Here is a 15354-nt window from a genome sequence, read left to right as displayed (position 1 = left end):
GGCCCAACAAAACCATTGTTTCTTTGTTCAGGTCAACTTTCCCTAGTGTGTTATTGTCTGTATTTTTAAAAACTTTCCATGTTTTCATTTTTAGAAACTTGGTACTTTTTAAAAGTAACTTTGGCATAATATGAAATTCTGTATGTTTCGCCTGTACTGCTGCAACAAATAATTAGGCCAAGTGGTAGCTTCCTAAACTGAATGAATGATGTTTTTTTCTTTATCTTGCATTTTTACTTTGGAAGAAGAATTAAAGAACTAAAGGTGCTAAAGCATAATGATTATAACTTTATGCCATTTAATTTTTTCCCTTTCTACCCTGAACCTAAAATATGAGAGGTGGTTCAGCCTTGCCCCTTCACCCAAAGTAAAGAGTTCTGTGGTCAGTTGGTTTTGGAGAATTAGCTCATTTATCACTACAGCTCTGGTGGAGATCCACTGTGTAAGATAGTGTATCAAAAGGGTTGAGATCTGCAGTAAAAAATCCTGTTTCAGTTTGTTCAACCTATTTCTTTCTTATTTGGTGCTGAAGCTCCTGACTCTCACTTTGTTTTTTTGTTTTTGGTAAACCCATCATTGTCACATAGAAATAAGTGTGTTTTGGAACATATTTCAGTATATGCTGGAATGTAGAAACTAACTTTGAATATTAGTTTCAAGTAAAGGCAAAAAGTATGTCATTGTTATAATTTTCTGAGAGGCTTTATGTTCTTGTAGGACAGTTTTTGTGTGTATGTGCTCAGTCACTCAATCATTTCCAACTCTTTGAGACCCCTTGGACTGTAGCCCACCAGGCTCCTCTGTCCATGGAATTTTCCAGGCAAGAATACTGGAGTGGGGTTGCCATTTCCTTCTCCACGGGATCTTCCTAACGCAGTTGATTGAACCTGCATCTCTTGTGTCTCCTGCATTGGCAGGTGGATTCTTTACAACTGCACCACCTGGGAAGTTTGGACAGTTTGGGCTAAATTATTATTTTAAGCCATTTTAAAATATCTGCTTTTTATTATGCTTCGTTTTGTGTGTTATTAAGTAGACTGAATAGATTAGTTCTTTGCTTTTCAGTAGCTTACTTTCTAAGACCTGCAAGTTCTCCTAATTGTGAAAGTGATTTGAAAGAAAGAGTATTATATAAACCTGATCCTGAAAGAAGGATCATATAAAGGTAGTACTTAAAATTTAATGTATCTCAGTGTTTTCACAGTCCAGGGAGACTTGAGTGTCCCAATGTAAATTTTGCTATTGTGGCTTTAGAAGAATCGGAAAGAAAAGGCAGTCTTTGCATAGTACAACAAAGAGTAGAGGAGTGAAGTATTTGAATATCTCTGTGCTCACTGGAAGGACTGATGCTGAAGCTGAAACTCCAATACTGTGGCCACCTGATGTGAAAAGCTGACTGGTTTGAAAAGACCCTGATGCTGGGAAAGATTGAGGGCAGGTGAAGAAGGGGATGACAGAGGATGAGATGGTTGGATGGCATCACCGACTCAATGGACATGGGTTTGGGTGGACTCTGGGAGTTGGTGATGGACAGGGAGGCCTGGCGTGCTGTGGTTCATGGGGTCACAAAGAGTTGGACACGACTGAGTGACTGAACTGAACTGAACTCCTAATATTTTAATATTCTTTATTATTGATCCTTTAATGAAAGTATTAAGGAATCAGACTGACTAAAAATCTAAAATATATTTTAGAAAATGAAACAAATTATGATGGATTTGATGTTTATTTTGAGTCTTAGCTGAATTTTAAGAGATTGATTTTTCTGAGTTCAAAGACTGCTTGGTTGAAATATGATATTATATTTTGTTATCAATATCTGAATTGTGAAATGTTATGTGAAATAAATATAATTTGAAAAATATATTTAAAAACTGTTTTTTACTTGAGTTAATTTTGTTTGTTAGGCTTCCCTGGTGGCTCAGTGGTAAACAACCCACCTGCCAATGTAGGACATGAGGGTTCAATCCCTGGGTGGGGAAGATTCCCTGAAGAAGGAAATGGCAGTAATTTTGCCTGGAAAATCTCATGGACAGTGGAGCCTCACGGGCTGTATATGGTCTTTGGGGTTGCAAAAGAGTTGGACATGACTTAGTGACTGCTGCTGCTGCTAAGTTGCTTCAGTCATGTCTGACTCTGTGCAACCCCATAGATGGCAGCCCACCAGGCTCCCCCGTCCCTGGGATTCTCCAGGCAAGAGCACTGGAGTGGGTTGCCATTTCCTTCTCCAGTGCATGAAAGTGAAAAGTGAAAGTGAAGTTGCTCAGTCGTGTCCAACTCTTAGCCACCCCACGGACTGCAGCCTACCAGGCTCCTCCATCCATGGGATTTTCCAGGCAAGAGTACTGGAGTGGGTTGCCATTGCCTTCTCCAGACTTAGTGACTAAAGAGCAACAATTTTATGTTTATAGCAAAGTTGTAAAAACTGTTATGATTTTAATCAGTCAAAAGGGTGATAACATGAAATTTTGAAATTCAAAAAGTTATTTATTTTGTTTTGTAGTATTGAGGCTAATAGCCGAATTATGGAGTTGGATCCTAATGATGGATCGTTAAAAGTGCATTATTCAGATCGGTTGGTGATTCTTCTGAGAGAAGTTCGTCAGCTTTCTGCACTTGGTTTTGTTATTCCTGCCAAAATACAGCAAGTTGCAAACATTGCACAGAAATTCTGCAAGCAAGCAATTATTCTGAAACAAGTATGAAATGATATTTTTGAAAACATGGCCATTCTGAGTTTATTACATTAGAATATTTTAAGGGCTTTGTTTTCTACTTTTGATCTTATTAGGCTAATAGAATAGCACCATTAAGTCTTATGAAGTTATAGTTTGTAAATAACTGCATTACAAACTTTGCTTTGTAATCCTCTATGTGGGAATTTTATTAGCTTGAGGTATTACTGTTACTGCTTTTCATTCTCAAAGCATTTGGAAAAATAGAATATTATTCTTTCTCTTTTTTTCTTTTTTCTTTCATGTTACTCTCATGGATCCTAAAGGGCTTTCTAATTAAGGGCCCTCTGCCTGCCTGCTGGGGCCCAATTCTTAGAAAGTTATCCAGCTGATGGACAGGTTTCTGTTTCTGTTCATTTCCTTGGTCTTCCTGAAGCACATAGTCATCAAATCATTTGCCTGTTTAAAATCAGCTATTAATACCTCATTGTCTGTCTCCTTAGCATAGTATCCAAGGCCTCTCTTAATCATGCCCTAGCTGACTACTGCACGTGGTGGATACTCACCCCCTCATGTTGCATGCTTGCTTCGGCAATATGAACCTCGACTTTCCTCTGAACCTGTCTTTCTGCACTGCTTCCTGGTCCCTCTGGTAGAAGAATTCCAAGTAATCCTTTAACTCACAGCTCAACACTTTATTTGTTGTGTCGTCTTTTAATTGATGGTTCTTTATTTTGTATGCAGTGTGCAAGTCACTCTTAGATCAGTTTTATGTAGTTTTGGAGTTTTACATTTTTTCTCTCATTTGATTAATAGAGGACAGGAACAGTATCTTTTGTGTATTTAGTTTCTCATTTATTGTTTCATCCAACAAAGATCCATTGAGCACTTGTACTGCCAGGTGCAGTGTAGTGAGTATATGAAAATGAATATATTACTATCATACACAGGTTTTAAGGCTTCTCAACTTTGACACTTTTGACATTTTGGACTACTTTTTTTAGTGAGGGATGGCCTGTGCATTGTAGGATGTTTAGCAGCGTCTCTGGTCAGTAGCACTTACTTAGTCCTTACAACTGAAAATATCTCCAGACATTGCCAAATGTCCTCTTGGGTGCAGATCATCCAAAGTTGAGAACCAGTGGTCTAGTGGGAGAAGGCAGACTAAACACTGAGTTCTCAGTAAATATCAGGCCTTCTGGTAAATACTATATTTATGTTATTTCAGTTTACTCCCACTTCCAGTTTTACTGATCTCATTGGGGATCAGATTTGTGAGATAGGTTTTCTAGTGCTACACTGCTAGTGAGTTAATGAAGCTAGAATCTGAGATCAAGTCTCCCTGACTCCAAAGCCCATATTTATTCCATTAGCATTCATGTAGTGATGAAATGGACTGCAGCCTACCAGGCTCCTCCATCCATGGGATTTTCTAGACAAGAGTACTGGAGTGGCTTGCCATTGCCTTCTCCTGCAGTCCATGGGGTCGCTACGAGTCAGACATGACTGAGCAACTTCACTCTCACTTTTCACTTTCACACATTGGAGAAGGAAATGGCAACCCACTCCAGTGTTCTTGCCTGGAGAATCCCAGGGACGGGGGAGCCTGGTGGGCTGCCGTCTATGGGGTCACACAGAGTTGGACACGACTGAAGTGACTTAGCAGCAGCAGCAGTGATGACATGTGCACAAGTAGATTGAGTACTGTATTATAGATGGGCTTCCCTGGTGACTCTGCAGTAAAGGATCTGTCTGCCAATGCAGGAGACACGAGTTTGATTCCTGGGTGGGAAAGATCCCCTGGAGAAGCACATGACAACCCACTCCAGTATTCTCACCTGGAGAATCCCATGGACAGAGGAGCCTGCCGAGCTGAGGTCCATGGGGTTGCAAAAAGTTGGACTCGACTAGTGACTAAAAAACAGCAACAGTATTACAGATATACAGATAGATTTCAGAAAGTCCTGTGAAAGAAAAGAGGTGGGAATTTTTATTTATTTTCCTGGGTAAGGTAGAGATGTGCTGCTGTGCTTAGTCAGTCGGTCATGTCCAACTCTTTGTGACCTGATGGACTGTAGCCTGCCAGGCTCCTCTGTCCATGGGGATTCTGCAGGCAAGAACACTGGAGTGGGTTGCCCTCCTTCAGGGGATCTTCTCAACCCAGGAATCGAACCGGGTTCTCTTGCATTGCAGGGAGGTTCTTTACCAGCTGAGCTACCAGGGAAGCCCAGGGTAGGGATACTATCAGATAAATCTTTACAGAGGGATGATGTTTGACGTGAGTTTGAAAGAGTATACACATGTTTTCTCAGGAGCACAAGGTGGAGTGAGTGATCATTTCAGAGAGAGGAATTCTGTATTCTAAAAGCTGAGAATCTTGCTGACTTCTCTATCCTGAGTATTTAGTGTAACAAAATAAAATCTCAGGATGAGTGAATGGTCTGTGGTTATTTGTGTTTACTCCTAGAACGACCACAGGAATCTGTTGTGTGTATCTTTACTCACTTGTTTATTTTTGGCTGTGCTGGGTCCTTGTTGCTGCCTGTGGCCTTTCTCCAGTGGCTGGCAATCTGGGGCCACTGTTGTTGTGGAGCGTGGGCTCTGGAGCTTGCGGGCTCAGTAGTTGTGTTTCTCGAGGTTAGTCCCTCTGTGGCATGTGGGACCTTCCCAGACCCGGGATCGAACTGGTGTCCCCTGCATTGGCAAGTGGATTGTTAACCACGGGGCCACCAGGAAAGTCCCCTGTAGATATACCTTTACTCATGAGCACACATTTAGCTAGAGTGTGGAGTATGCAGTAGGATGTTTGACAGATAACAGTCTGGCCAGATTGCCGTAATTTTATGTATTATTTTGCTTCTGTTTTTCCTGACTGGGCTCTTTCTGGAACTACTATTATGATACAGAATAAGTAGAGTGAGTATTCCCCACCAAGTACATTTTTATGGATGTTAGAAGAAAGAAGTGACTTGCTATAAAATCAGTTAAATATTTTTTAAGCACATGCTCTGTGCCAAGAATTTTGTGACATGCTGGGAATACAAAAATTAAGACAGTGTCTTTAAAGTCCTTAATTAAATTCACTCCACAGTGTCCCCTTGATCTTCTTCCCTGGACCTGTCCTTTGCCCCTGACAGAGTTAGCAGTGTCCTCTTTTATCCACCACTATTCCTTGTAGGTATCTCTTTTTTTTTTATTCATTAATTAATTTGACAAACATGTGACACTATTACCTGTGACACTATTATGGGAAATAGCAAATACTTGAGTAATACAGGATGAGGTCATGATGAGCACATATTTGAAGAAAAAGAAAACATAGTAAGAGGATTGTGACAGATCCTGCCATTTTACACAGAATGGTCAGGGGAGACCTTAATGAAAAGGTAATAAGAAACATGACATACATTGAGTGACAGAACCATGCAGATATCTGGAGGAAGACTGTTGCAGGCAGAGGGAATGAATGACGTGGAGGGTTTCTTAGGGAAGACTCTCTCGAGTTAGAGAAACAACACCCAGGCCCGATTGGCAGCAGTGCAGTTCAGGAGGGGATTGTGCAGGACTAAATGCCAGTGTGTGTATAATGTGCCATGGTTTGATTTTAGATTTAGGTTTCATTCTTAAGTGTGTTGACAAACCTTCGCAAGTTTTGGGGTTAGAATTTTAGGATTTTGCATTTTATCCTCAAATATATTGGGGATTCATTTGAAGATTTTGAGTAGGTAAAAGATATGATTTACATTTTAAAAAAGGGCTGTTCTGGCTACTTTGAATACTTTGACTAAACCATGGGTCACAGTTGGAAAGAGAGACCAGTTAGGAAACTGTTGTACTGGTCTTGCCAGGAGGTGAGGGTGCCTGAAATGGGGTGATACTGATGGAGGTGGGGAAGGAGGTCAATTCAATATATGTTCAAAACATATATTCAGAACATGTATTTTGAAGGTATAGTCTTCTATTCATATGGGATGTGAGAGAAAAATTAAGGACAACTTAAAGATTGTTTTGGTTTGAGAAATGGATAAATCATTGTGTTATATACTGACAAAGGAATTGGTTTCAGGAATTGCAGGAAGAGTTCATTTTTTTAGCACTTTAACATGCTTTATGGTTTCCTCTGATTCCCTATGAGACTGTGAAATTCTTGATTTCAGGGACTAGGTTTTATAGTCTTTGTTTAATCAGCCCCTACAACATGACTTGGCAAATTAGAGGAACGCAGAACATACTTCTATTTGTTGCTTTTGTACATTCAGTTCAGTTCAGTTCAGTTGCTCAGCCGTGTCCGACTCTTTGCGACCCCATGAATCACGGCACGCCAGGCCTCCCTGTCCATCACCAACTCCCGGAGTTCACTCAAACTCATGTTCATCGAGTTGGTGATGCCATCCAGCCATCTCATTCTCTGTCGTCCCCTTCTCCTCCCGCCCCCAGTCTTTCCCAGCATCAGAGTCAAGTACATGCATAAATGCTCTATTGGAGATGAGCAGCTAATTTTTTGTTACATTTTGTAATTGAGAAGAGTTAATATTTCCATTCAAATAATTAAAAATGAAGAATAATTGAAAATTAAGTGTGCTATTTATTAATTATTGCTAATTGGAATTTTTCTTTGTAGGTGGCACATTTTTACAATTCTATTGATCAACAGATGATTCAAAGTCAGAGACCAATGATGTTACAATCTGCCTTAGCGTTTGAACAGATAATTAAGGTAAATGGACTTTTTATGTTATTATAACTAGATTTCACATGTAAAGTGTTTCTTACTTGTTGGTTTTTAATATACCCCTGAGCTTACCTCAGCCATTGATCTAAGGCTATGTTTTGCTCCCCAATGACTTCCTTCAGTTTTTACAAGTAATGTTTTTTACAGCTGTATTTAAACAGTTGTAATGTTTCACATATTTCGGTGCTTATTTTGATCAATTGAATATATATATATATATATATATATTATACTAACTTACATGCTATTACATTTACTTATTCACTGAAGTGTGAGGTTCTTATACACTTTTCCGTTCTCTCCTGATTTTATAATTTACTTTATTTGCTCTTTACTTATGCTTATTTAAATATCCACACATATGAAATTAGGAAAACCCTAATAGTTTTTAAACTGTTAGTATGTGACTGTTCACTTTTTGAAATACACATTTTTAGTCTTCACAGACATGAAATATTTTAAAAAATTAGTAGAAGAGGACTATACCCTTTAATTCTTGTTTTTACAGTGGAAAGCTGGTGTCATGGTTCTTAAGACTACTCCCAGGTTCTGTGATTTATAGGAGGACTCATAGGACTCAGGGTATAGTTGTACTCACAGCTGATTTATTTATGATTTATTACAGTGAGAGGGTGCAAAGCAAAATCAGCAAAGGGAAAGGTATATGGACTGAAGGCCTGGGGAATCCTGGTGCAGGTTTTTAAGAGTCCTCTCCCTGTGGAATCACCCAGGGCATGCTTAATCTCTCCAGCAACAAGTGACACATGTGAGATGCTGCCTTACTAGGAAGGATCATTAGTGATCATTGCCCAGACTTTTACTGGGGACTGGTCATGTAGGTATCTTCCTCCTTAACATGTGCCAAAATTCTGAAGACACTCAAGTGTTCAGCATGAACCAAATTCTTTAGGAGCAGTGAACCACTCTTAAAAATTACAGTGTTAGGAACTCTTGCAAAATCCAGCTTCTAAGATGCCAGCTAAGGGCCAATCTTTTAAGCAGACGTTTTAAGGGACAGCAGTCAGACTTCCTAAGTTAGCTATTTTTCTGCATACTAGTACTCAGGCTTAAAATTTACTAGAGGTTACATAATTCATATTGTACATGTTATTATAATTTTTTCTATTTCCAGAGTTCAATATGAGTTTATGATACAAAATTTCAAAAATGTAGGTGAACAAAAACAAAAAATGTTTTAATATTGTACTAGTGAGACTTGTCCATTATTAAACAGTCTGGTGTCTATACCCTTTTTTTTAAATTTTTTTTATTCGAGGCTAATTACTTTACAATATTATATTGGTTGGTTTTGCCATACATTCACATGAATCTGCCCTGGGTGTTCATGTGTTCCCCATCTTGAATCCCCCTCCCACCTCCCTCCTCCCCATATCCTCCCTCTGGGTCATCCCCGTGCACCAGCCCTGAGCATGCTGTATCATGTGTCGAACCTGGACTGGTTATATGTTTCACATATGATAATATACATATTTCAATGCCATTCGCCCAAATCATCCCACCCTCACCCTCTCCCACAGAGTCCCAAAGACTGTTCTATACACCTGTGTCTCTTTTGCTGTCTCGTATCCAGGGTTAAGGTTACCATCTTTCTAAATTCCATATATATGCGTTAGTATACTGTATTGGTGTTTTTCTTTCTGGCTTACTTCACTCTGTATAATAGGCTCCAATTTCATCCACCTCTTTAGAACTGATTCAAATGCATTCTTTTTGATGGCTGAGTAATACTCCATTGTGTATATGTACCAAAGCTTTCTTATCCATTCGTCTGCAGATGAACATCTAGGTTGCTTCCATGTCCTGGCTATTATAAACAGTGCTGTGATGAACATTGGAGTACATGTGTCTCTTTCAATTCTGGTTTCCTCGGTGTGTACGCCCAGGAGTGCAATTGCTGGATCATATGGCAGTTCTATTTCCAGTTTTTTGAGGAATCTCCACACTGTTCTCCATAGTGGCTGTACTAGTTTGCATTCCCACCAACAGTGTAAGAGGATTCCCTTTTCTCCACACCCTCTCCAGCATTTATTGCATGTAGACTTTTGGATAGGAGCCATTCTGACTGGTGTGAAATGGTATCTCATTGTGGTTTTGATTTGCATTTCTCTGATTATGAGTGATGTTGAGTATTTTTTCATGTGTTTGTTAGCCATCTTTATGTCTTCTTTGGAGAAATGTCTGTTTAGTTCTTTGGCCCATTTTTTGATTATGTCGTTTATTTTTCTGGAATTGAGCTGCAGGAGTTGCTTGTATATTTTGGAGATTAATTCTTTGTCAGTTGCTTCATTTGCTATTATTTTCTCCCATTCTGAAGGCTGTCTTTTCACCTTGCTTATAGTTTCCTTTGCTGTGCAGAAGCTTTTAATTTTAATTAGGTCCCAATTTTTTATTTTTGCTTTTATTTCCAATATTCTGGGAGGTGGGTCTTGGAGGATCCTGCTGTGATTTATGTTGGAGAGTGTTTTGCATATGTTTTCCTCTAGCAGTTTTATATTTTCTGGTCTTACATTTAGATCTTTAATCCATTTTGAGTTTATTTTTGTGTGTGGTGTTAGGAAGCGTTCTAGTTGCCAGTTTTCCCGGCACCACTTGTTAAAGAGACTTTCTTTTCTCCATTTTATATTCTTGCCTCCTTTGTCAAAGATAAGGTGTCCATAGGTGCGTGGATTTATCTCTGGGCTTTCTATTTTGTTCCATTGATCTATATTTCTGTCTTTATGCCAGTACCATACTGTCTTGATGACTGTGGCTTTGTAGTAGAGCCTGAAGTCCGGCAGGTTGATTGCCCCAGTTCCATTCTTCTTCCTCAAGATTGCTTTGGCTATTCGAGGTTTTTTGTATTTCTATACAAATTGTGAGATTATTTGTTCTAGCTCTGTGAAAAATATCGTTGGTAGCTTGATAGGGATTGCATTGAATGTATAAATTACTTTGGGTAGTATACTCATTTTCACAATATTTATTCTTCCAATCCACGAACACGGTATATTTCTCCATCTATTAGTGTCCTCTTTGATTATTTTCACTTGTGTTTTATAGTTTTCTACGTATAGGTCTTTTGTTTCTTTAGGTAGATATATTCCTAAGTATTTAATTCTTTTTGTTGCAACAGTGAATGGAATAGTTTCCTTAATTTCTCTTTCTATTTTCTCATTATTAGTGTATAGGAATGCAAGGGATTTCTGTGTGTTGATTTTATACCCTGCAACTTTACTGTATTCATTGATTAGCTCTAGTAGTTTTCTGGTAGAGTCTTTAGGGTTTTCTGTGTAGAGGATCATGTCATCAGCGAACAGTGAAAGTTTTACTTCTTCTTTTCCAATTTGTATTCCTTTTATGTCTTTTTCTGCTCTGATTGCTGTGGCCAAAACTTCCAGAACTATGTTGAATAGTAGTGGTGAGAGTGGGCACCCTTGTCTTGTTCCTGACTTTAGGGGAAATGCTTTCAGTTTTTCACCGTTGAGGATAATGTTTGCTGTGGGTTTGTCATATATAGCTTTTATTATGTTGAGGTATGTCCCTTCTATTCCCACTTTCTGGAGGGTTTTTATCATAAATGGATATTGAATTTTGTCGAAGGCTTTCTCTGCATCTATTGAGATAATCATATGATTTTTATTTTTCAGTTTGTTAATGTGGTGTATTACGTTGATTGATTTTTGGATATTGAAGAATCCTTGCATTCCTGGGATAAAGCCCACTTGGTCATGATGTATGGTCTTCTTAATTTGTTGTTGGATTCTGATTGCTAGAATTTTGTTAAGGATTTTTGCATATATGTTCATCAGTGATTTTGGCCTGTCAGTCAGTTCAGTCGCTCAGTCGTGTCCGACTCTCCGCGACCCCATGAATCACAGCACGCCAGGCCTCCCTGTCCATCACCAACTCCCGCAGTACACTCAAACTCGTGTCCACAGAGTCAGTGATGCCATCCAGCCATCTCATTCTCCGTCGTCACCTTCTCCTCCCGCCCCCAACCTTTCCCAGCATCAGAGTCTTTTCCAGTGAGTCAACTCGTCGCATGAGGTGGCCAAAGTATTGGAGTTTCAGCTTTAGCATCAGTCCCTCCAATGAACATCCAGGATTGATCTCCTTTAGAATGGACTGGTTGGATCTCCTTGCAGTATAAGGGACTCTCAAGAGTCTTCTCCAACACCACAGTTCAAAAGCATCGATTCTTCAGCGATCAGCTTTCTTCACAGTCCAACTCTCACATCCATACATGACCACGGGAAAAACCATTGCCTTGACTAGACGGACCTTGGTTGGCAAAGTAATGTCTCTGCTTTTTAATATACTATCAAGGTTGGTCATAACTTTCCTTCCAAGGAGCAAGCGTCTTTTAATTTCATGGCTGCAATCAGCATCTGCAGTGATTTTGGAGCCCAAAAAAACAAAGTCTGACACTGTTTCCACTGTTTTTCCATCTATTTCCCATGAAGTGATGGGACCAGATGCCATGATCTTTGTTTTCTGAATGTTGAGCTTCAAGCCAACTTTTTCACTCTCCTCTTTCACTTTCATCAAGAGGCTTTTGAGTTCCTCTTCACTTTCTGCCATAAGGGTAGTGTCATCTGTATATCTGAGGTTATTGATATTTCTCCCAGCAATCTTGATTCCAGCTTGTGCTTCTTCCAGCCCAGCGTTCCTCATGATGTACTCTGCATAGAAGTTAAATAAGCAAGGTGACAATATACAACCTTGACGTACACCTTTTCCTATTTGGAACCAGTCTGTTGTTCCATGTCCAGTTCTAACTGTTGCTTCCTGACCTGCATACAGGTTTCTCAAGAGGCAGGTCAGGTGGTCTGGGATTCCCATCTCTTTCAGAATGTTCCACAGTAGTTCTCTTTTTTTGTGGCATCTTTGTCAGGTTTTGGTATTAGGGTGATAGTGGCCTCATAGAATGAGTTTGGAAGTTTCCCTTCCTCAGCAATTTTCTGGAAGAGTTTGAATAGAATAGGTGTTAGCTCTTCTCTAAATTTTAGGTAGAATTCAGCTGTGAAGCCGTCTGGACCTGGGCTTTTGCTGGAAGATTTCTGATTACAGCTTCTATTTCCGTGGTTGTGATGGGTCTGTTAAGATTTTCTATTGATTCCTGGATCAGTTTTGGAAAGTTGTACTTTTCTAAGAACTTGTCCATTTCTTCCAAGTTGTCCATTTTATTTCCATATAATTGCTGGTAGTATTGTCTAATGATCCTTTGTATTTCTGTGTTGTCGGTTGTGATCTCTCTGTTTTTATTTCTAATTTTATTGATTTGGTTCTTCTCTCTTTGTGTCTTGATGAGTTTGGCTAGTGGTTTGTCAGTTTTATTTATCTTCTCAAAGAACCAGCTTTTGGCTTTGTTGATTTTTGCTATGGTCTCTTTTGTTTCTTTTTCATTTATTTCTGCCCTAATTTTTACGGTTTCTTTCCTTCTACTAACCCTGGGGTTCTTCATTTCTTCCTTTTCTAGTTTCTTTAGATGTAGAGTTAGGTTATTTAGTTGACTTTTTTCTTGTTCCTGGAGGTGTGCCTGTATTGCTATGAACCTTCCCCCTAACACTGCTTTTACAGTGTCCCAGAGGTTTTGGGTTGTTGTGTTTTCATTTTCATTCATTTGTATGCATATTTTGATGTCTCTTTTGATTTCTTCTATGATTTGTTCATTATTCAGCAGCGTGTTGTTCAGCCTCCATATGTTGGCATTTTTAATAGTTTTTCTCCTGTAATTGAGATGTAGTCTTACTGCATTGTGGTCAGAAAAGATGCTTGGAATGATTTCAATTTTTTTGAATTTACCAAGGCTAGATTTATGACCCAGGATGTGATCTATCCTGGAAAAGGTTCCATGTGCGCTTGAGAAAAAGGTGAAATTCATTGTTTTGGTGTGAAATGTCCTATAGAGATCTATTAGGTTAACTTGTCTATTGTATCATTTACAGTTTGTGTTTCCTTGTTAATTTTCTGTTTAGTTGATCTATCCATAGGTATGAGTGGGGTATTAAAGTCTCCCACTATTATTGCGTTATTTTTAATTTCCCCTTTCATACTTGTTAGTAATTGTCTTACATATTGCGGTGCTCCTGTGTTGGGTGCATAAATATTTATAATTTTTATATCTTCTTGGATTGATCCTTTGGTCATTATGTAGTTTCCTTCTTTGTCTCTTTTCACAGCCTTTGTTTTAAAGTCTATTTTATCTGATATGAGTATTGCTACTGCTGTTTTCTTTTGGTCTCTATTTGCGTGGAATATCTTTTTCCAGCCCTTCACTTTGAGTCTGTATGTGTCCCTCGTTTTGAGGTGGGTCTCTTGTAGACAACATGTATGGGGGTCTTGTTTTTGTATCCATTCAGCCAGCCTTTGTCTTTTGGTTGGGGCATTCAACCCATTTACGTTTAAGGTGATTATACATAAGTATGATCCCATTGCCATTTTCTTTATTGTTTTGGGTTCGAGTTTATATACCCTTTCTGTGTTTCCTGTCTAGAGAAGCTCCTTTAGTATTTGTTGGAGAGCTGGTTTGGTGATGCTGAATTCTCTCAGGTTTTGCTTGTCTCTAAAGCTTTTGATTTCTCCTTCATTTTGAATGAGATCCTTGCTGGGTATAGTAATCTGGGCTGTAGGTTACTTTCTTTCATCACTTTAAGTATGTCTTGCCATTCCCTCCTGGCCTGAAGAGTTTCTGTTGAAAGATAGCTGTTATCCTTATGGGAATCCCCTTGTGTGTTATTTGTTGCTTTTCCCTTGCTGCTTTTAATATTTGTTCTTTGTGTTTGATCTTTGTTAATTTGATTAATATGTGTCTTGGAGTATTTCGCCTTGGGTTTATCCTGTTAGGGACTCTGTGGGTTTCTTGGACTTGGGTGATTATTTCCTTCCCCATTTTAGGGAAGTTTTCAACTATTATCTCCTCAAGTATTCTCTCATTGTCTTTCTTTGTGTCTTCTTCTTCTGGGACTCCTATGATTTGAATGTTGGGGCGTTTAACATTGTCCCAGAGGTCTGTAATATTGTCCTCATTTCTTTTAATTCTTTTTTCTTTTTTCCTTTCTGTTTCATTTATTTCTACAATTCTATCTTCTAGCTCACTTATCCTGTCTTCTGCCTCCGTTATTCTACTGTTTGTTCCCTCCAGAGTGTTTCTTATGTCATCTATTGCATTAGGCATTGTATATTGACTCTTTATTTCCTCTAAATTCTTATTAAACATTTCTTGCAACTTCTCAATCCTTTTCTCCAGTTTATTTATCTGTACCTCCATTTTGCTTTCCAGATTTTGAATCATTTTCACAGTTAAAATTTGAAATTCTTTATCAGGTAGGTTCCCTATATCTTCCTCTTTTGTTGTGTTGGTGGGCATTTATCCTGTTCCTTTACTTGTTGGGTATTTCTCTGCCTCTTCATCTTGCTTATATTGCTGTGCTTGGGGTGGCCTTTCTGTCTTCTGACAGTTTGTGGAGTTCTCTATTATGTAGTTTTCTCGCTGTGTATGGGGTTGGACGGATGGCTTGTGAAGGTTCCCTTGTGTCGGTGTTCTGGTGTGTGGAGCTGGATTTCTTTTCTCTGGAGTGCAATGAAGTGTCCAGTAATGAGTTTGAGATGTCAGTGGTTATGGAGTGGCTTTGGGCAGCCTGTATATTGAAGTGCAGGGCTATTCTCATGTGTTGCTGGTGCATTTGCGTGGTATGTCTTTCTCTGAAACTTGTTGACCCTTGGGTGGTGCCTGGTTTCAGTGTATGTATGGAGGCATTTGATGAACTCCTATCCATTAATGTTCCCTGGAACAGGAGATCTCTGGTTTTCTCAGGGTTTTGGCCTTAAGCCTCTGCCTCTGTTTTTCAGTCTTATTCTTGCAGTAGGCTCAAGACTTCTCCATCTGTCACTTCCAAGGCAGTTCCGTCTGTTTAAGCTCTTCTGTTTGCTGGTGTCTTCAGTGTC

At 39.1% G+C, this 15354-nt stretch overlaps 1 protein-coding gene across 4 annotated transcripts in view; it reads left to right on the top strand.

Annotated features, from left to right (window-relative positions):
* Positions 1-15354, top strand: part of DYNC2H1 (dynein cytoplasmic 2 heavy chain 1) — a 460552-nt gene that overhangs the window by 24365 nt on the left and 420833 nt on the right. For all 4 annotated transcript variants that reach the window (XM_055422858.2, XM_055422857.2, XM_055422859.2 and 1 more), the window contains exons 12-13: positions 2504-2699; positions 7297-7392. In XM_055422858.2, coding sequence (XP_055278833.2) covers positions 2504-2699; positions 7297-7392 — 292 coding nt within the window. The remainder of the gene's footprint in view (positions 1-2503; positions 2700-7296; positions 7393-15354) is intronic.

Source organism: Moschus berezovskii, chromosome 14, assembly GCF_049115385.1.
Source record: "Moschus berezovskii isolate FMDL1 chromosome 14, NW_MosBer_1.0, whole genome shotgun sequence".
Taxonomy (NCBI): Eukaryota; Metazoa; Chordata; class Mammalia; order Artiodactyla; family Moschidae; genus Moschus; species Moschus berezovskii.
The sequence above is the reverse complement of the archived record's forward strand: the minus strand, read 5'-3'. Positions and strand labels throughout refer to the sequence as shown.